Source organism: Brachycentrus maculatus, unplaced genomic scaffold (assembly GCF_059751285.1).
Source record: "Brachycentrus maculatus isolate JH-2025_06_01 unplaced genomic scaffold, ASM5975128v1 h1tg000148l, whole genome shotgun sequence".
Taxonomy (NCBI): Eukaryota; Metazoa; Arthropoda; class Insecta; order Trichoptera; family Brachycentridae; genus Brachycentrus; species Brachycentrus maculatus.
Window position 1 is genome coordinate 15,824 of NW_028280901.1, and position 20,774 is coordinate 36,597.

The 20,774-nt window shown below is 29.9% G+C and overlaps 1 protein-coding gene across 1 annotated transcript; it reads right to left on the reverse strand.

Moving 5' to 3' along the window:
- Window positions 1-598: 598 nt before the first annotated feature.
- On the reverse strand, window positions 599-20,431 carry LOC148308771 (uncharacterized). Its single transcript, XM_088261155.1, has 8 exons — window positions 20,163-20,431; window positions 6,912-7,420; window positions 5,773-6,281; window positions 4,798-4,907; window positions 4,068-4,247; window positions 3,226-3,387; window positions 1,946-2,857; window positions 599-1,005 (listed from the first exon to the last, which is right to left on the reverse strand). The coding sequence occupies exons 1-8, from the start codon at window positions 20,166-20,168 to the stop codon at window positions 739-741; spliced, it is 2,655 nt and encodes an 884-aa protein (XP_088117281.1). The 5' UTR covers window positions 20,169-20,431; the 3' UTR covers window positions 599-738.
- Between the last annotated feature and the right edge of the window lie 343 nt (window positions 20,432-20,774).

A 20,774-nucleotide genomic window follows, 5' to 3' on the forward strand; every position in this document is an offset into this window, starting at 1 on the left:
ATTAAGGCATTAAATAAATCATGAATAAATAAAGTTTTTTTTTATGATTTTTGCTCTTTAAACTTACCATTTTTAAGTAATCACATTTTTGTGGGTATCGCATTATTTTTTACCTTGTACAAGGTTTATACATACATATATCGTTTTGAACTGAAGAACGAAACCCTTTGAGAAATTTCTACCCATTGTCTCTTGTGATGACAAAACTGCATAGAACACATCCAGAGGTGCAGACTGTTGACGGGTGTCAATATGTCTTCTGTTCCACTTAACAGTATTAATGGCATTTTGTCTTGTACTTTATATCACTAATGACCTTCATTTAAGTAAGTTCGAAAGGTGGTTTTGTGTTAATATAAAAAAGCCTATCACTTTTTAAAATGTTTTCAGACAATGCCTTATAAAAACTTTTTTGAATGTGGGAAGGCAAAAATATACCGCTAGAAATCTGAATTAGGTGATTCTATACCAGCTTATAATCCTTGTAAATTATTGTGATTTTAATGTTTTTTAAAGTTTTTTACATCATGTCTGCTGCTGCATTATTATATTCAAAATGTCTTGTTAAATGAAATATAAATATAAGAGTTTCAGAAACTTGTTTTAGAAAATTTTGTTTATTTGTAGAGAAATGAAATATTTACAAAAGGGTTATTTTACACGTGAAAAACATATTATAAATAATATTACATGACTAAGTAATCTAAACTATGCACTTCTTCCCAATGTGCAATGTTTTCATTCATCTATCTTTGGTCTGATTCTACTTCCGTATTCTGAGACCTGATTTTGAGCTGCAGATGTATTTTTCTCGGTAGGTTTGATCACTATACTGGTTTTCCAATCTTTCGTGAGAATATCGAGGGTCGGGTTGGTTTCATTTTTCTGCACCATCACAATTACATCATTGGAATTAGATTTTTCTGGATTTTCTGATGCAATATTTTCCTCTTGGGTTTCTGTTTCCGTGACAGTAGCATTCTTCACTAATTCCAACTTCTGCATCTTAAAAAAAATTAATCATACAGTAAATTGCATTGGTTGTATATTTTAATGATTTTTTTAAAAAAATCTGGACACAATGGTGCTTAGGAAATTTGGTATGCTTGATATGTATAAAGTTGTCTTTTCAGGAAACTTAAAGAAAACAGGATTATGCTAAATAATTCATTTGATTTTGGTCAAACATAGTAAATACGCTATAAAGGAATCCTAAATAATAAGTGTACATATGTGCTTCTGTATGATTATTATGCATTTTTGGTGACATTTCTTTATGAAATTCCATTTTTTAGACTAGCTTTTTCAGGTAGACACTAAAATAGCATTTAGGAACTTAGTACACTTTCACTGACTTGTTTATTCAACCAATTTCTTTTCACCTTTAAACTGGCCAGATAGTCTAAAAAGCCTTGTCAATAGATGAAAACTACCACATATATACAATAGTTCAATTTGAATAGTTAGAAATAATATATCGAAGCTTAAATAAAGTTAAGATAATATAGTACAGTCTAAAATAATGTGTCTTAACACCTTTCTCCGAATACAATACATAACTCAGTTAAAATTCCATTCAAAACAATGTATTTTTACAAAATTCTCAATAGTTTTTCGTAAATATCCTAGGCTCTTTTACCCTAGTATTTTTTTATTTTGGCAATATGTATTAATTGGTATGTATTGGCAAGGGTTTAAGAAATTGCATTATTATATTCTCAATATTATTAATATTTTAAGCATTGGCTTTGTGGTTAGTCATTTTTACTCATTTTTTTTTTAAATGTTAATAATATTAGTATATAACCACTGAACACACACATTGGTGAGCGGTTATATACTAATATTATTAACATTTTTGTAAAAAAATAAATGAATAAAAATTTCATTATTATTTTAAACATTTTAGTTATAATGCAAATAGTAAATAAATATTATTTCTTACTTGTGAAAAATCTTCATATTCATTTTCTTCTGCATTATCTTTTACATAAACTCCGTAAATATTCTTTTCATTCTGTTCTTGAACCGATGATGTCAGGGGAATATTTTCTGATGGTTGTGTTTCAATATCATCATACTGTTCCGGAATGTAGATTCTCAACGCTGATTCACTTTCGTATCCCTTTGAGTCATCAGTTTTAACCGAAATAGGAGAACTATTTATTGGTGTGAATCCAGATTCCTCACTAGACTCGACAGTATATTGACTGTTTCTCGGCATTGAGTTTTGAATAAAATATGACTGAAGATCGGCGGAAGAGAAATCTTCATTAGATTTTTTTTCTTGTGCTTCGTTTGAAATTAAATCATTGGCGCTTTGGACAGCGAGTAGCGAATTAGCTACTTCGTTGTTTGACAGAGATGAGTAATAGTTGGTTGAAACTGATCCACTATCAGGATCACTGACTTGTGTGAAATATGATGCTGTCAATGGACTGCTATCTGCAAATCCTTTTTGGTTTGGTTCAACGGATGGACTGAAATTGAAGCTAGTTTGCATATTAAATGATCCTAAATCATTACCGATTGCTGTTGCGTTCTCCCTTCTGTCATTACTATTGTCCGAAGCTGTTCCTTCCTGTGTATTTCTTATGTAATTATAATGATTTCCGGAATCTTCGATAATAATACTATCAACATTAGCTTTCAGTAACTCAGTCTGAAGTGCATCCACGCCTTTTGTAGAACTCGGTTCCACATAATTAAATGTTTGGAAATTGGGTTGGAATCCAGTGGATTGTTTCGACAACTGTTGCTGTATTTTCTCTAGATATTTTGGATCAGGCTTGAATAGAACATTTTGTTGGATGTTTGTTTTGTCCCCATACCCTGGTTGAACTATTGCTTTGAACGGCTAAAATAATCATTAAAAAAAACAAAAGATGTAATTTCGTAAATTTATAATAAACTAAACAGTATTTTAAGATGTTGGAATTTTTTTTTTAAAGTACATATATATATATATATATATATATATATATATATATATATATATATATATATATATATATATATATATAGTATTTTACGAAAATGGCACTATATAAATTATAAAAAAATATGAATAGTGTTTGAATATTTGACATCATTTAAGTATATTGGTAACAATTGAAATATCTAGAGGTTAATCCTAATGTATATAAATTTCAATAAGAAGAAACTCACTCTTTTGCGGTTAATAGGAACACATTGATTGATGATTGATGCTTTATTTTATCTTACCTGGAGTGAAGAGGATGCATCGAGTGTTTGTTGGAGAAAATGTTGCTGAAGTTGCGGTTGTTGAAGCAACGGGAAGTTATATGTATCAGCTAACTGCTGTTGAGAAGGTCCTCCATTTAATAGCTTAAAAAGTTCTTGTGAAGAAAGCGATGGAGTTACTGACTGAAAATAGCCAAAATTTAAAGATTTTTTTTTTATTTACATAAAGAATAAATCGATTCACAGTATGTTAACACCTAATTATAGCTGAAGTTATGTTTTGAATTGCTCAATTTGTTGTGCTTCTTAAGTATCTCTGTTATTGGAAAAATGACTTAAGGAAACATAGTTTAAAATGTTTGTATTTTTCTACTTGCACCTATTAACTGATGTAACAACAAAACGCGTAATCTCAAAAAAGCTATAAGTATCTAAAATAAGCTATATACAGTAAAAACCTTATTAATTTGAAATTCAAGGGTTCTGAATTCAAAAATTTTTTTGAATTAATGTTTTAAATAAAATAAGAATAATAATTTTTCATATATAATGGAGTTTTAACACACAAATTACTAATTTTTTTAAAACACAAAAGTGGTAAATGTAATCGGATATTTTGCTTATGATAAAAATAAACTTCTTTCTGATTTTTCAACTTAAACATTTAAAAAAAAAAAAACAATTTGGGATAATTTTTTTATCTTTCTCGTTATTTAATTAAAATATTGAGTTTAAGGCAAAATATGCTTTTGATTTTTTTTCAAATTATCCTATTAAAATTTTTCCTTTTAAAAAACCGTTAATTAATTCTCCAATTATGTGTTCAATAAGCTTATACTGTAAAAAATTAAAAGTTCATTTACCTGAACTTTGAAAGCCGTATCTTGAGGGTAGGTGTATTGGTTCAGAGAAGAAAAGTAGTTAGAAGAAGACAGTTTGGTTTGTGGATCTGGTGCATACAGTTTGCTTTCTCCAGTATACGGGTTCTTATAAGTTTTATCCTTTGTTTCTTCGGTTACTTCATATGTGTGGGGACTTTTCACCTAAAAAATTTGTTTTTAATACATCATTGTTAACATTCTTCATTGTATGTTATATAATTTATTTGCCATATGAATGTTATAGGCCTACTCTTTAAGGTTCGGAATAAAAAAGTAAATAAAGATTATCTTCAATCCAAATACAATTAATTTTCCATCTATGAGCAATCGTTTTGATTACTTCAGTAGCAATCATCTCATCCCAACGATCAGTACTATAGACCGATATTACATCAATTCAAGTGAGGTAGGGATATGGAAGACTGGGCATTTACATGACCCGTCATTGACTGGTTTAAGTGATCACTTTAAATACTGTAAAATTCACCATCCTACCCATTGTCACCTCGTCGGCGGCATCTAGGGTTGAAATCAGTATGTTTTTTACTAATAGAAATCTGCATGAAAAATGCAAATTTAATGATGATAACACAATGCTTAAATAAGCGGTACAATTTAGACCGGATAGCTATAGGCCCGGGTTTGAATCCCGGAGTGGACAATTCATTTTGTCATTGAAGAAATCATTATTAAAATTATTTCAACAGCTTACCTGACTTTTTATGTACGAAGAATGTGCATTGTAGAAACTGCTTCCATCTGGCACCATGATAGGCTTGTCTACTAAACTGAGATTAGGCGCTGGGATTGTGTGAATGGGACCTAATGATGAAAAAAATACTTAATATATCTTTTTAAACTACTTTTAACCGTTATCTTCTTAAGGTTCTTAAGGTATATGTTTATATCTTCTCATTGTATAGAGCAGTGTTATCTTGACCATCAAGTACACAATGATCAGGAAAATTTATCAGCTCTTCGTTTCAAGTACCAGTCCAGGGTTATATATATATCAAATATAAAATATGTATATGCATAAAGTCATATCTACAAAAAAAAATCGACCGAGAAATACAGTGTAATATTTTATAAATATTTGAGTGAAAAATAAAATATTCATATTTATTTTGACCCCCTTAGGAATTGAACCATGGGCTTTCAGCAAGGTAGTTAGCACTACTAAATAGAAGCAGACGTTAGATAGAGTTACTTATACTTATGATTAATTAAAAATGTTATAAAAAAGTATAATTTCCGATGAATGTTTAACCTCTTCGACTCTTCGATCTCACTTGGTAGACAATAGTTTTCAGTTTTTCATACTAACGATTGGTTACAAATATTTTAAAAAGTATAACTTTCACTCTCTGATCTCATTGGGTAGAAAATAGCTTTCAGAAAATAGTTTTCATGATTCAGTTACTTAAACTTATGATTGATTAAAAATATAACCACTCACCGTGAGTGGTTATACACTAATATTATTAACATTTTTGAAAAAAAAATAAGTAAAAATGACTAACCACAAAGTAAATGCTTTAAATATTAATAATATTGAGAATATTATAATGGTGAGTACGGCCATAAAAGCAAATGGTCAGTGGTTTATAATATTATTATTAACATTTTTGTAGAAAACAAAATAAAAGTAAAAATATTAATATATAGCTTTATGAAATTTTTGTACCTCTTTCCCCCTCCGATCTCACTGGGTAGACGATGGTTTTTACTGGTTTAGCAGCAGGAGCAAGATATTGGTTGCTGTGCGACACGGCTGTGGAGTACTTTTGCGATGCGTCACTGACATATTTATGGTGTGGCTGATCGAAGAAGCTACCGGGGATAAGGGTAGAGGAACTGGACAAAATGAAAGGTGTTTGAGTGCTGGAAACACTCTGTTGCTGAAATGGAATCCTGATGAAATTCTTAATCGAAGTGTCCGATAGGATATTCTTCTTTGGCGGAGTTGACACAAATTTGTATGGCGCGGCTGACAGAAGCTTGGATGATTGTTGCTGTCCAGTTATGATATTTTGAGAGCTAGAGGCGAAATGAGGATACGTTGGACTGGCTATTGTAACCTCGGAGGGTGGAAGTCGGTACCCATCCTTCAAACCGGTCGGGAAGAATTTTGGAGCCATTTTCATCAGCCCTTGTGTAAATATACTCTGGAGTTTCGCAAAAGGATTTTGTGTTCTGGAAAAAAATATTCATGGAAAAATATTATTTGCATTTTGGATAGCAAAAAAACTTCCGATAAGTCATGATTGATTCAATCTATCGCAGATTCATTTCAAAATAAAATAAATAACAGGAGAATATCATTTTTTTATTCCAAAATATAATTATTATTAATGTCTCTCCAAATTGTAAATATACTGAACTTTTTTCGACTGTATTATTAGCCAGAAAGGCCTATTTCTATATTTTTAACATCTCAACATAGATGAAGTAGAATATGAAAGATCATTTTACCAGCTTATGACAGATAATAAGCCCAGTAAATACCCAGACTTCCATATTCTTCTTCTTCTATGTTGAGATATTAAAAATGTAAAAATAACTCGTAAGTGGAGAAACCCAGGTTCGTGAACTAGTATTTGGATAAAATCAAAATTTTGTGAAGGCCTATCTCGGTTTACCCCAAGGGCTCTACAAAAGTTTACCTTCCTTAATCCGGAAGGCTTGGGCCATAGGTTCAACAAAAAATAGCATAGCTTAAATTAATTAAAATTATAAACATTTAGGCTGTTTCTATAAATTAATACAACAACCATATCACGGGCTAAACCGGGTAAAAATACATAAGTCTAAAAATAGACCTACCTTTGAACTTGAGGGACTACTTTTTGAGCAGTAGTTGGGTAGTAAGGGTTATACGGACCGGCCCATCTCGTCCTCAACCGGTGTGCTGCCATTTGTTGCTGTTGTTGAAGCATAGCTTGTTGCTTATTCATCTGTCCGACAAACGTCATCTGTTGCTTATTCCCCTGTTGATTCCCATACTGCGCTAGCAATGGCTGTTGATTGCTGTGCTGTCCAAGTAAATTTTTCTGATTGCCGAATTGAGCAATCGTCGGTATCTGGTTGCTGTATTGTGCTAGCAGGGGCTGTTTGCTGTACTGCTGGCCGCCGTATTGTGCTAGGAATGGCTGCTGATAGCTGTATTGTCCCAGCAACGGCTGTGAGTTGCTGAATTGTGTTATGAATGGCTGCTTCCCAGGAAACTGGCCGTAGAGTTGTTGATTGTTCATTAGCTGGCCGTACATATTTTGCGACGTGATTTGTTGAGTTCGATTTGCTAACGAGCAAATCGTCAAAAGAATCACTTGCCACTGTTGACAATACAAAAATTAGATTAGATACACATTGGTAAGAAAAAAATAATTTTAATAAAATTATTACAATTAAAAAATACATATCAATAAAAACAAAAAATTAATGCGTAGATATTTGATAGATTAATTTAGTTTTAATTTCATGTTTAAATGTTTCCATAAGTACCATTATTACAACCGATGATTTAAAAGTCACATCGATAAAATTAATGTAAATAATTTTAATTTTCAGTTCATTGATACTATTTCATCATTTCTAATTTACAATCTTCCAAAACACCCTTTAAAATTGTGTGATCACTTAAAATTTATGATTATTTTTTGTTATTTTTTGTTGTTCCAATTACAATATTAAACTATGATCTACTACATGATTCAAACCTAGCTGTTTCATTATACTTACATGTATTATAACTTTAGTATAATGTGTTTTCGATCATTTTTTGTATAATGTTTTGGATAAGTCGTTATATTGCTAAGGACAGTATTACTATGTTATACTTATAAAGATTTTAGTTCGCGGTGAAATCGTTCATTCGTCCACTCGGCTAAGTAGAACCTTTTCTATTTTAATTAACAAGCGATCATTTGTAATGACCGTTTCTAAGTTCAAAGTAGCGTACAATTGAATTGGCCATTATTTAAGGAACACACATCTTGTAGTTTGTGATTGTTTTACTCCTACAATGCTCATTGTGTTATAGTAGGTGCACACATAAAAGATTTTTGCTTACAACGCATAATACGTACGGAAGTTTACTTCACTTATCTTTATCCTATTTAAAGGGAAAAAGTACATAATTATTTCCTTTAGGCATCTTCATATTGTTTTTACTTGTCAACTGCTGCCACTTTATGATCCATATCTGCACCCGATGATGCATAGGGAATCGCATCATTGGGTGCAGATATGTGAGGTGCAGACAAAGTGTTACATTGTTGGTTAATAATTTAAAGTCTAATACCCCAATGGTGCATAGGGCACTGCATCATATAAACGCAGTGTTATCTTGATCGTTAAGACACGAAGGAAAGGTGATCAGCCCTCCGCTTCAGGTACCAGTCCAGGGTAATATTGAATAAATATTAGAGTGAAAAAATCACTTATATTTATTAAACCCCCCTCTGGGAATCGAACCCGGGACCTCCAGAACGGTAGCCGCGCTGACCATTACACTAACTTTACATTTAAATTACTCTTTACTTTAAAATGACTTTGTACTTAAAATTACAACTTTATTTTCTCTAAACCCAGGTAACATTTGACGTAATTATTTTTTGTTTCTTAAAACACTTTTTTTTGTATTGAAAAAATAGTTTTTCTTCGAAATTAATATATGGTTTTGAAAAGCAAGGAGTTATTGAAAACCGACCGAGCACTTTGTGATTTGAACGCCCGAGATCTAGGCCTTAAAGGTGAGATCACAAGATGAACAGTCCTGTGTTATCAGGTACCATTCCAGGGTAAATATAATAATACCACTATTTCTAAAAATCTATTTTGACACTTGTTTCGATGTATTCCGCTTCATTTCAAATATATTTAAAGAAATAGTGGTATTTACCAACTAAAACATAAATTAAACATGGATATATATGACCACACAGTGACTGCCAAATCATTCAATGAAATTAAGTATAATAAATAATAGATTGAAAAATCTCTTCTTATATTCATTTTTAACCTCATTTCCCTGGTAATCGAACCAGGGAACTCCAGCATACTAGCTAAACGCTCTAACTACTACACTACGTAGGCGAATAAATAACTACAACAGGGCCAAGTATTACGAGTATGAATAATATAACCGACTAATAAATCCAACTCGATGATAATTATTGTAGTTGAAAGGCGTTTTAGCATTTATTAATTCCATTTAACGATTTTTTAAGCATTCACTCAACCGTAGATCCGTAATTGATTTACATTTTAATATATAGATAAACCGAGTGAGTAATAAAAAACGTATCTTTCTACGTTTTCTTTTTCATTTAAATACGTGTATTACTATGCTCGAAAGCGGAACAAATGGATTCGTTCTAAAAACTTGTACTGCGTATGTCAAATGGTTAAAAATTAAATAAAAAAGTATCATAATGATAGTTTTTCTGTTTCCCGTTATACCATTATATATATTTTATAGCGTTAAGCCCACCGATGCACATATCTTTTGTTCAGAACAGAAAATTCTCCTAGTCTGAAACGATAATAAGTAAAAATAGTCTATAAATCACGCATTCCACGAAAAAATTAAAACAGACTAAATCTACAACATAAACATATACAGACTATACAATAGAAAACTAAACAAGATAACTCCTTCGTAACGCATAAAAATAAATGTTCCCCTGTAATATTAAAAAAGCATAATATGATACTACCAACAACAAAAAAAAGAATAATAAATTCCATCTCCAAGCACAAAAGCTTTGTATCTTTTTTTTGGAGAGGGTCAGCGCAATTAAAATTACAAGATTGCATAAAGTAGAAATGTATAGAAATTGTATTAAATTGTATAAAAAATGTAACTAAATTAAATTTAAAAAAAAAAAAATGTTTTGTACGAAAAAATATAAAAATGTAATAGTCAATAAATCATGTATTGCACAAAAATAATTATTTCACTAAAAAAACAAGGCATTTCTATTTTAACCGGCAAATTTGTATGGCAACCGTAGTTGGAAAAAGGAGCAGAGGAAGATCCAGTAAAAATAAGCACGATCAGGTATGTTAAATACTGAGAGCGGTCTGATCAGAGTCGAAGTATTCGGCGAGTGCGTTTGTATGAGGAGATGCATGATTTGAATTTAGTCTCAGATTCACATACCGTGTTTGATAATGATGTTAAATGCATCGAAATACGTGTCTCAACAGATTGATTTAAACAATTTCTACATTAACCTATTACAAAAAGCTTAACATAGGATACCATATTATATGTTAGGATACCTTGTTTTAATTACTGAACTTGAGTATCATGTGTTAACAATAGTTTTTTTAAGAATTTTTGTTAATGAAAAATGTTGATTAAAAATCGATTAAACACTTTCACAAATTGCAGTTGATATTCATTGAAAGAAATGAATAATAAACATATGCTGAATGTATTCATATGTTTTTCGGTGAAATTAATGTTAGAATGCGGTTGATTATAAAACCATTATACGGAACAATAATTTCATTCCGATTCAACTGTCGTAAATAGTTTGAAATTCCATACGAATAGTAAATGTAGGCTATGGTCAGTGAATTTCCCACAATGCGAGATGGCTTCAAGTTCATTGCTTATAGGGTTGTCAAAAAATAGAAGAAAATAATTTTTATTTTATTTCATTGAACCAAGCACAGGAAATAAAAATAATAATTCGGATTGATTTTTTTTAATCTAAGAAGATAATTAGCCCATGTAATAATGACCATTCAAAAAAATCATATTTTTTATTTCAATAAAATAATATATATTTTTCATTTATTGATTCAGCAGTCACATTTAATAAAATCTATCAATTTTGAATTGAAGTTTTTTCATGGAAATGATGCGGAATGTATATAAACACGTGTAACAAAAGATTTTAAGAAAATGTGGTATTTACTGAGTAAAACCTAAATTAAAAATATCAATTTCCTTTTTAAAATACTTTACATCTAATAAAAAAATCTGTAATTCGAAAAACGTAATACAATTAATAAAATATAATTTTAAAAAGCATATCCTTAATATATACCTACCTTTGAAAAAAAATACAATTGTAAATTGATTTACTATGAATATATTAGAGGAAAAAATAAACTTGTTGATTGAGTAATTTGAAATTTGTTATTTTTTAATTTTAAATTTGTATAAAGTTGACGCCCCTAGGACACAGTATTTCCACCTATGTATATAAGTACACAGTATTTCCATCGATGATTTCTTTTACGTTTCTAGTCGACACGACAGGTAATTCCTCCAATATGTAGTCACTCACATGTGAGATAGGTACTAATACATACTTGTTCGATTACACGGAATCGTTCTCTATAATTCCACAATTACACACTTCGATATTACATTCCCGTCTGTGCAAATAATTAAAACTTATAAATAACCGTAATTTAACTATAAAACTTGGCAATTAAATAAGTAAAAGTTCTTGGTGAAAGTCTCTAAAGTCTTTGGATACATATATATATATATATATATATATATATATATATATATATAATTATATATATATATAAATATATATATATATAAATATATATATATATATATATATATACATAAATATATATATATATATATATATATTTATATATATATATATATATATATATATATATATATATATATATATATATATATATATATATATATATATATATATATATATATATATATATATATATATATATATATATATATATATATATATATATATATATATATATATATATATATATATATATATATATATATATATATATAAATATAAATATATATATATATATATATATATATATATATATATATATATATATATATATATATATATATATATATATATATATATATATATATATATATATATATATATATAAAAAAATATATATATATATATATATATTTATATATATTTATATATATATATATGTAAAAAAATATATATATATATATATATATATATATATATATATATATATATATATATATATATATATATATATATATATATATATATATATATATAAATATTTATATATATATTTATATAAAGTTGTGTAAAGTGGAGATCAAACGGACCACAAAAATAAGTAATTTAGTAATAATTATTTAACTTAAAGATTTTTTCAGATCAGTTAATAAAAAATTACAATAAACCATACAAATATATGTTGGTAAGTATGAAATTTCAGGTAGGTACTTGTACTGATCAAATATGATGCCAAGAAACACGAAGTGTCATCCCTTCTCATAATGGGGAAATAATAAATCCCGGGTTGCAACGAAGATTACGAATTTAGTAATTGAATTATTAAGAAAGAAATTAAAAAAAATAGGACTAAGTAGTCACATGTTACCTTACCACTTAATTCTATTGTCTACCCTGATGAAATCTCTGTGCACGCTACTACCATATAGGTTAACCAATAAACTATATATCCGGTGAAAAAAAATGAGTTCAACTTATCAAAATTTCCATAGTGCTAAGTTTAATATGCCTTAGTGATTTTAATTGGTATTATTTAACATTCCTGACAATTACTTAGTATATCAACTAATTAATAAAGTAATATATATCTAACTTTATTCTAGAATACGTTTTTAAAAGTGTTAATAATTGCAAAATGATTTCATTAAAGATTTATTTTCAATTGGTCTGGATGTTTGTGATGTATTTCTAACATGTATCTTTCCCAAAAAAAAAAAAAATAAAAAAAAAATTCTTGTCCGCCTCCGTAGTGTAATGGTCAGCACGCTCGGCTACCGTTCTGGAGGTCCCGGGTTCGATTCCCAAGGGGGGTAAAATAAATATAAGTGATTTTTTCACTGTCATATTTATTCAATATTACCCTGGACTGGGTACCTGAAGCGGAGGGCTGATCACCTTTCCTTCATGTGTAAACCATCAAGATAACACTGCGTTTATATGACGCAGCGCCCTATGCACCATTGGGGCGCGGATAAGGGTTTTATTATCTTTCCCATCCTTACTATCCTACCTGCAGACAAGGCTCTAAAAGTAGAGGCTTTGTGGGTTAAATATAGACTTTAATGCATAAATTTAATTAAAAGTCTAAACAAAATGCTTAAATAGCGACGAACTACAGCAGGATGAATAATGTTTTCCTGAAATCGTTAGTACGTGTCAAAACAATGGAATAAATTACTGCTCATTGATCATTATTCTCAAGTACAGTGAGAGTAAAAGTGAAAAGTAGGTACGTTACTTTACAATATACCAAAGTACAAAGTTACCTCTACACTCCTTGAATTTCAATCAAAGATCCCACTCCTTCGAATGTTCATGATATTTAAATGAGTAATGGTGTCAGAACATAAAATTCCAAGACGTTAATGTTCTATTCAGAATATAAAAATTACACGATGACCCTAGTCCGATGAATTTAAGAATCGATTACTTTCGAATCGAAAATATTGAAATGTCTTACTTTCAAAATACTTGAAATCGAAATCGAAATGTAAGTAATCATGTAAAAAATCCATTTTCTTAAATTGCTTCAAAGAAAACCACGTATTTCGGCAAAGTAATAGTAATATTTTTTTATCGTATTATTATCTATTATTCTAGATACAATTTTATAACAATAACATCTTAGTGCGATTTCAGTAATTTTTTATTAAAAAAAGAGAAATAGATAAGTATCTTTATTATTTACACAAATATTTCAATTTCATACTTTTTCTGTAAGCCTAAGCGGCTCATTATAAGAAATAGGTATCAAATTGTGGTAGAATGGGTTCGACCCGAGAAGCTCTGACTTAAGAGTCCGCGACACTAACCACGGGACCACGACCCGACACTCATCGAAACTAATGGTTCGAACTTAATGGTCAAATGAAGCAAGTCTAACATTAATAATTACTTCGTTAATTGATTCGTTTTACTTGGCAAACATAAACTATTTTTGGTATTTACCAAGTAAAATTTAAATTTATAATTTGATAATTATATCTTTTTACGCATAAATACTAAAATGTTAACATAAATTATAAATTAATTTTAATTTAAGTTAATTTTGGTCAATGCGAGCATTGCATAGGAAAAAATATCTCCCACAAGAATTACTAAGGCATTGTTTCGGTATAATATTTTTCATTATCAATATGTATCAAACATTTTTTTTTGACATCACAGCAAAGTTGAAGAAGAACATGGAAGTCTGGGTATTTACAGGGCTTATGACTTGTCATAGGCTTGTCAAACGATCACTTATAAACGTGCGACATTCGCCATTCAAAAATTAATTAATCAATTTATTAATGTAAAAATAAAAGCGGAGAAAACCCAGATTTGTGAACAGGTATTTGGACACAAAAAATGTAAATAATTAAAGAAATTTATAAAAAAAAATTGTTTGAAAATATCAGACAATCGGTTTACTCGTAAATCGCGTATCCCTAATTCGAATATGCTTTGGACCTAATGCCTTTATCCCTTGAATGGAAAACGTGTGTGTAAATCGAAACCGTTCGAATATATTGTTGAGTAGTTACTTACGTGCAATGTGTACATGTATTTGAAAATAAAATAAGTAACGCTAACGCGTAAAAAATGGTTATTGTCTATGAAAATGTTTAGTGTGAACATGATGTTTCTTTTCAAATAAAAGCAACACTAAACTTTCTAAATGTGCAATTATGGATGGCTAACATGCACCGTGCTGTATATGAAATGTAATGTTCCGTTTTTATATGAAAACGCCACGTTCTTCAAATGTCTAAGGTGAGAGAAAATGCTAACGGAACATTATTAGTCAAAATTATTACATTTATCAACAACAACAACAACAAAAACAACAGATTCATGAGTTAATAATAATGCTTCAAACTACTGATACGTGAATTAACGTTTTGGTAATTATAACACAGTTAAATTTATTTTTAATTTCAGTTTTACTTGGTATATACGACATATGACTATTTTTAAAGAAATAGTGGTATTGACCAACTAAAATTTAAATTAAAAATTGATACATTCTACCACACAGTGACTGCCGAATCAATGAATGAAATCAGTTAAATTTAACCGCATCTAAAAATTAGCGATTGTCGCTGAAAAACATATAACTGTGCAGTGTGGCTTACATTAGTTAGAGCAAGGGTACCTGAAGCGGAGGGCAAGGGTACCTTCACTTCATATGTAAACTATAAAGTGAAGATGATCATAGCAGTGCCCTATGCTCCATCGGATACAAATAAGAGTTTGAAGAAGAAAGAAAAAAAATGAATCGAGAATATTTTTTACAATATTTGAGTTGAAGTTATTATTTGCCTTGCTTATTATGTAACTATGTACAAGGCTTGGATCCAGAAAAATGATTTTTATTGTAATACATCTAGGCAACTATGTTTGAGAATAAGGTAGAATAGTCAGTTGTGCCTTATTCATAAGAACTCCTCGTATACATATGCCGTAGTGATGAAAAAGAAACACAGAAAACTCAATAGGAGAAGACGGTTTTTACTAACTTTTAGAGTGTACTTCCTCTGGCGATAAGCCCCCGTGACTAATCCCAGATTGGATGTCACCGAACCTCTTATTTCGGCTTCCAGATCGAGCCTCGAGTTAAATTCATTTAAAGCGGGATTATCAATAGCCCGCAGCTTAATTTTCTTTAAACCCATTTAACATTTATTTCCTTAAAACGCAATTACATTATTTCCTTAAAACATCGTTTTTGTATTGAAAAAATAAGTTTTCGTTCGAAATAAATATATAGTCTTGAAAAGAAAAGAGTTATGGAAAGGTAAGGGGTTAAAAAAAATCATAAAAAATACTTATTCGCCAAATTCCAAAAACATCTAGGGAGAAAATCATAAATCTAAATGTCAACGAGGATTTCCTCGTTATATCAGAGATCTCGCTATATTTGTGCTAGTAATAGCTGAGTTAGACTGTATATTATATGATATTATTATATTCTCGCGCAGCCGGTCACGTACTGACTTTGTACATTTGAGGGTGTTTTAATACGGCTGCAAATTTAATTATTCGTTCTATGACAACTGGCTAGATATTTCAATGCCTACCTCTAAGATTATTAATCAAATTTTGACATAAAGTGCTAAACAAATTAGAAGTGGAACGGAAGGTCTGGCATTGCGGCTCTTAGCAAGTGAGAGTCCGTCTTCTGCTAATGAGTTTTCTGTGGTTTTCTCATTACAAAGGCAGGTGTGGTGAAGTTCTCATGAATAGACCAGGCCAACCTTTACTTGATTTCACGTAAAAAGAAAGACATAAAAGTAATACTTGTTATGTACTTACATGTGTCTTATATGAGAGGAAGCATGTATTATTTTTTATACGAAGGAAGATGGAAGTCTGATAATTTCAGGGCTAACTAACGACTTGCCATTGGACTGGCTTAAGTAATAACCTTATACACTTGTGTAATTTTCATCATTTTGCTCATTGTATGTTATATTACCCGTATTACATTTATTTCGTAAGCAATATATTAAGAGAAGGGCTGATCACTTTTCCTTCATATGTTGATCAAGATAACACTGCGTTTATATGGTGCAATGCCCTATGCACCATTGGGTGCGGACGAGGGTTTGAAGAGATATATCGAAATAATAATAATGTAATTTTTTACAAATAGTGCTGCCATCTGCTGAGAATTTGTGAAGGATAATATAAATTTAAGCTTTCTCTTTGGGATATCGGCAAGAATCCGTATGAATTCATTAACATTTTTTAGAACAAAGAGTTTAAAATAGCATTTTAAATACTTTTCCTAAATAGAAGCTTTGTATGCCATAAGCAAGTAAAATGTCTCATCTATATGTATATAGAAATTAAACTATATTTTTCTCATTAACCATTAATAATTGGACCTTAATGTTTACATTTCTTCACGTTACGTCCATTATTATTGAACTTTCACTGTTGTAAATATACACAATAAAGTTTTTTTTCGTATAATTTATATTTGAAACACTAACTTTGTGATTTTCTGTTGTATAATTAAAATATAAGTTTGTTTTAAAATCACTATAAATATTTTATTATTACTTAATTTTTAAATCTACCGGTTTCGAAGCTAACCGCTTCTGTATCAAGACTGATTAATACTAAAACAGTATCTACTTAATTAACAAAAATCAAAATATTTTGACGGTTAGGCAACGTAGCTCGGGTAGATCTCAAGTGGCTTTATATTTTTGTGTTGATTGGCAATCACAGTGAAAAGGGATCAGGGATGATGAGTGATTGGAAACATATTTAATAACGGACTTTTAGAAAAATCATTTACTTGTGTATTTATTAGTTGTAAATTATTATTAATTGCCTTTTTAATTTCTAATATTTCTAAGTAATCTAATATAAGTCCTCTATTGCATGTGTTATATTAAGACCTTTATTTTTATCAAATGAGTGATTTTCTATTAGGTGATTGGCAAATTCAGAATGATTATTATTATGCCTCCGTAGTGTAATTGTCAGCACGCTCGGCTACCGTTCTGGAGGTCCCTGGTTCGATTCCCAGGGGGGGTCAAATAAATATAAGTGATTTTTTCACTGTAATATTTATTCAATATTACCCTGGACTGGTACCTGAAGCGGAGGGCTGATCACCTTTCCTTCATGTGTAAACGATCAAGATAACACTGCCTTTATATGAAGCAGTGCCCTATGCACCATTGGGGTGCGGATAAGGGTTTTATTATTATTATTTAGAAACCGGTAGACATTATAATTAAGTTAAAATAAAATATTTATAGTGATTTTAAAACAAAGTTACATTTTTTTCGTAATTGAAATTCGATGAATCAATATCACGGTACCTTTCCAAATAAAAATTAAACCGTTTTGCGGTTTCTTCAAACGATAATACAATTACCTGCGTGAGTGCTTAGGAAAAACAAATACTTTCTGTTGTTTTGTCTCGTGGGACATTAAATTACATAGTAAGAAATGAACAGTAATTGCCAGAGCAATGTACTGTAATTTTATAACGGAGAAAGTAAAAATAAAGTTAAACTAAGACCCTTGTCGTTTGCAAGTTGTCGCGTTACTAGAGTTAAGTATTCATCAATAATGTATATCTGTAAAAATTTTCATTTTCTAAGTTTGTTCCACAAAATGTAAAAAATAGTGTATTCCATAATCTGGTAAAAGGATATAGCTGTAATTGCAATACTTATTTAGTTATATTAAGACATGTACATTTAAAAATACATAAAACAAATGAGTTATTAAATTTCACAAGTTTGTTTTTTCTCTCCTGTAAAATTTGGTCTGAGACAGATACACCCCTTTGCCTTTACACTACCGAAATGAGGAAGAATATGGAAGTCTGGGTATTCACAGGGCTTATGACCTATCAAAGGTTGGTTAAGTGATCACTTTGCACACGTACAACATTCACCATTCTACCCACGATTGACCACACTATACAGTTTTTGAAACTTCTAGATATATTGATCAAACAATATAATGAAAGACAATATAAAAATAATGTAAAAATATAGCCTGCATAACAATAAGCGAATTCAACAAGCTACCCTATAGTTAATTTAGGTCAATTTGACATTATTCTCGGGCTTTGTGCTCTCACCTAACGTATTTCATTCCAACATTTCTCATAGGTAGTACCTACCTCTCGCTTACGACGTCTCAGGACAACGACATAGTTCCCGTCGTAACGCTAATAATAGGATTTTGGGCAAAGTACGTGAATAGATCGTAAATTGGGGGGCGTTTTCACTACGGTATTTTTCCCAAACAGTTTTTCTTCGGTTGTGAATAAAAAATAAAGTGTCATATTTAAGCGTGCACTTAAATTATATGTTTGTATGGCAATATTTTTTTTTATATATATGATGAATTATGATACACAATACTATTTCCACATTATTTAATCATAAAGTTTCTAATATTTTTGTCATATATTAAATCCATAAAAATATATTTCTGTAATATTATTTTGAGAAGAAAGACTTTGTTTTTGTTAAAGGGCAACAGGTTGTTGCCGAAACTAGTTGGTTGTTAATAAATATGTGAGTGGATCAAAAAACAAAGTCTTTTTATTTCTCAAAATAATATATCAATATAATCCACAAAGTTAATGCTTTCAATATTTAAAACATATTTATATAAAACCTAAGAATCCCCTCCCGAAAATTTATTAATTTTTTTTTTATTTAGAGACTTTTCATACGGTATCCAAACGCAATAAATACTACACTTCGGATCTCTCTACATACGAGTACTTTTGTCTTGAAATTGTGAAGTATGAATTGATTTTTAATATAGTCATAACCTAATTATATATCTCTAAAAATAATAAAATACATTCAATAATGAACAAAAAAACAACAGCAAAAATTTGCAATATTAATTCGCTTTTCGTTCGCGTTAAGTATTGCGCAAATATTCATCTTGAACAACAATGTTCACATTAATTAACTTGTTCCCAATTTGGTTTATATGCCACTTATCTCGACAGTAAAATGTTTTCTCTTGTGCACTGTTTTTGTAATGCCCTAAAGTTTTTGAGACTTTTTTAGTGCTTTTCACACACACATGCACACATAGAATTATTATCCTTTCATAGGTTCAATGAAGAAATTAACTTAGAATAAATAATACGGAATTTAATTAAATATTCCAAAATCCTTGATATCATAAAAGGCTTTTAGATTATAGAGACCAATGGTCATAAAAAATATCAAGAAAATATTCCCATTACTGTGTAATGAAGATAATCCATGGTTAGTTTGTTTTTTGTGTGAAATCAATGTATTATAGATGTGAAATGAATTTCATAGCCAAAAAAAAATTACTGAAAAAAGTTAGATTTCATCTCGAAAATTTAATTTTTCTCTTATTTTAATTATTCTTTCGAAGCTTATTTAGATATTTAATGGTCCATAGGGCCCTTACCCTTACATACCGATGTAATGTTAACTTGATCGTTTATTTTACTTCATAGTATAAATATAAAAATAATATAATGCTAAGAAATTTCCCTGTTCTAAAAATCAACAAAAAAGAAACAACTTACCCTCATTTTCGTAATTTATCGTATTTTCTATGTAGAAAAATAATATGCCACGGTATATTAACACTTTTCACTCATCCCAACAGTTTTTAAAACACAGATAATATCAATTGAGAACAATCACTTATGTCGAATAATGCCAATTCAGTAACCTTTCGATGTGTCAAATTGTCATTTTGTGGCGGCAAAACTTTTGAAAAGAAAGTCAAGCGAGAGATATCGCGCATGCGCAGTAGCCAAGCTACCTGTACGGATATCAAAATGCGTTTGGCGCGCAATTAGGTCATGGCCGCCATTTATACAAGATCTCCTTCCCTCTTGTGGATGTCTCGCGTGAATGTTCACGTCGCTTTATTGTTTGATTAACCCCTAGAGACTGCGTAATTTTCGGTAAATATCATTTGGGTAATTTTTAAGCCGGGACGTTTGATAGTCCGCAACTTAATTTTCTTTAAGTTCAGGTTACATTTGACGTAATCGATTTTTTTATTGAAACACCGTTTTTGTAATGAAAATATATTTTTTTCTTTTAACACTGCGATGTATTTTTTCCCTAAGAGTATAAAGATATACTATATATTAGATAATCTAACCTGAGCTACACGTAAAGTAATA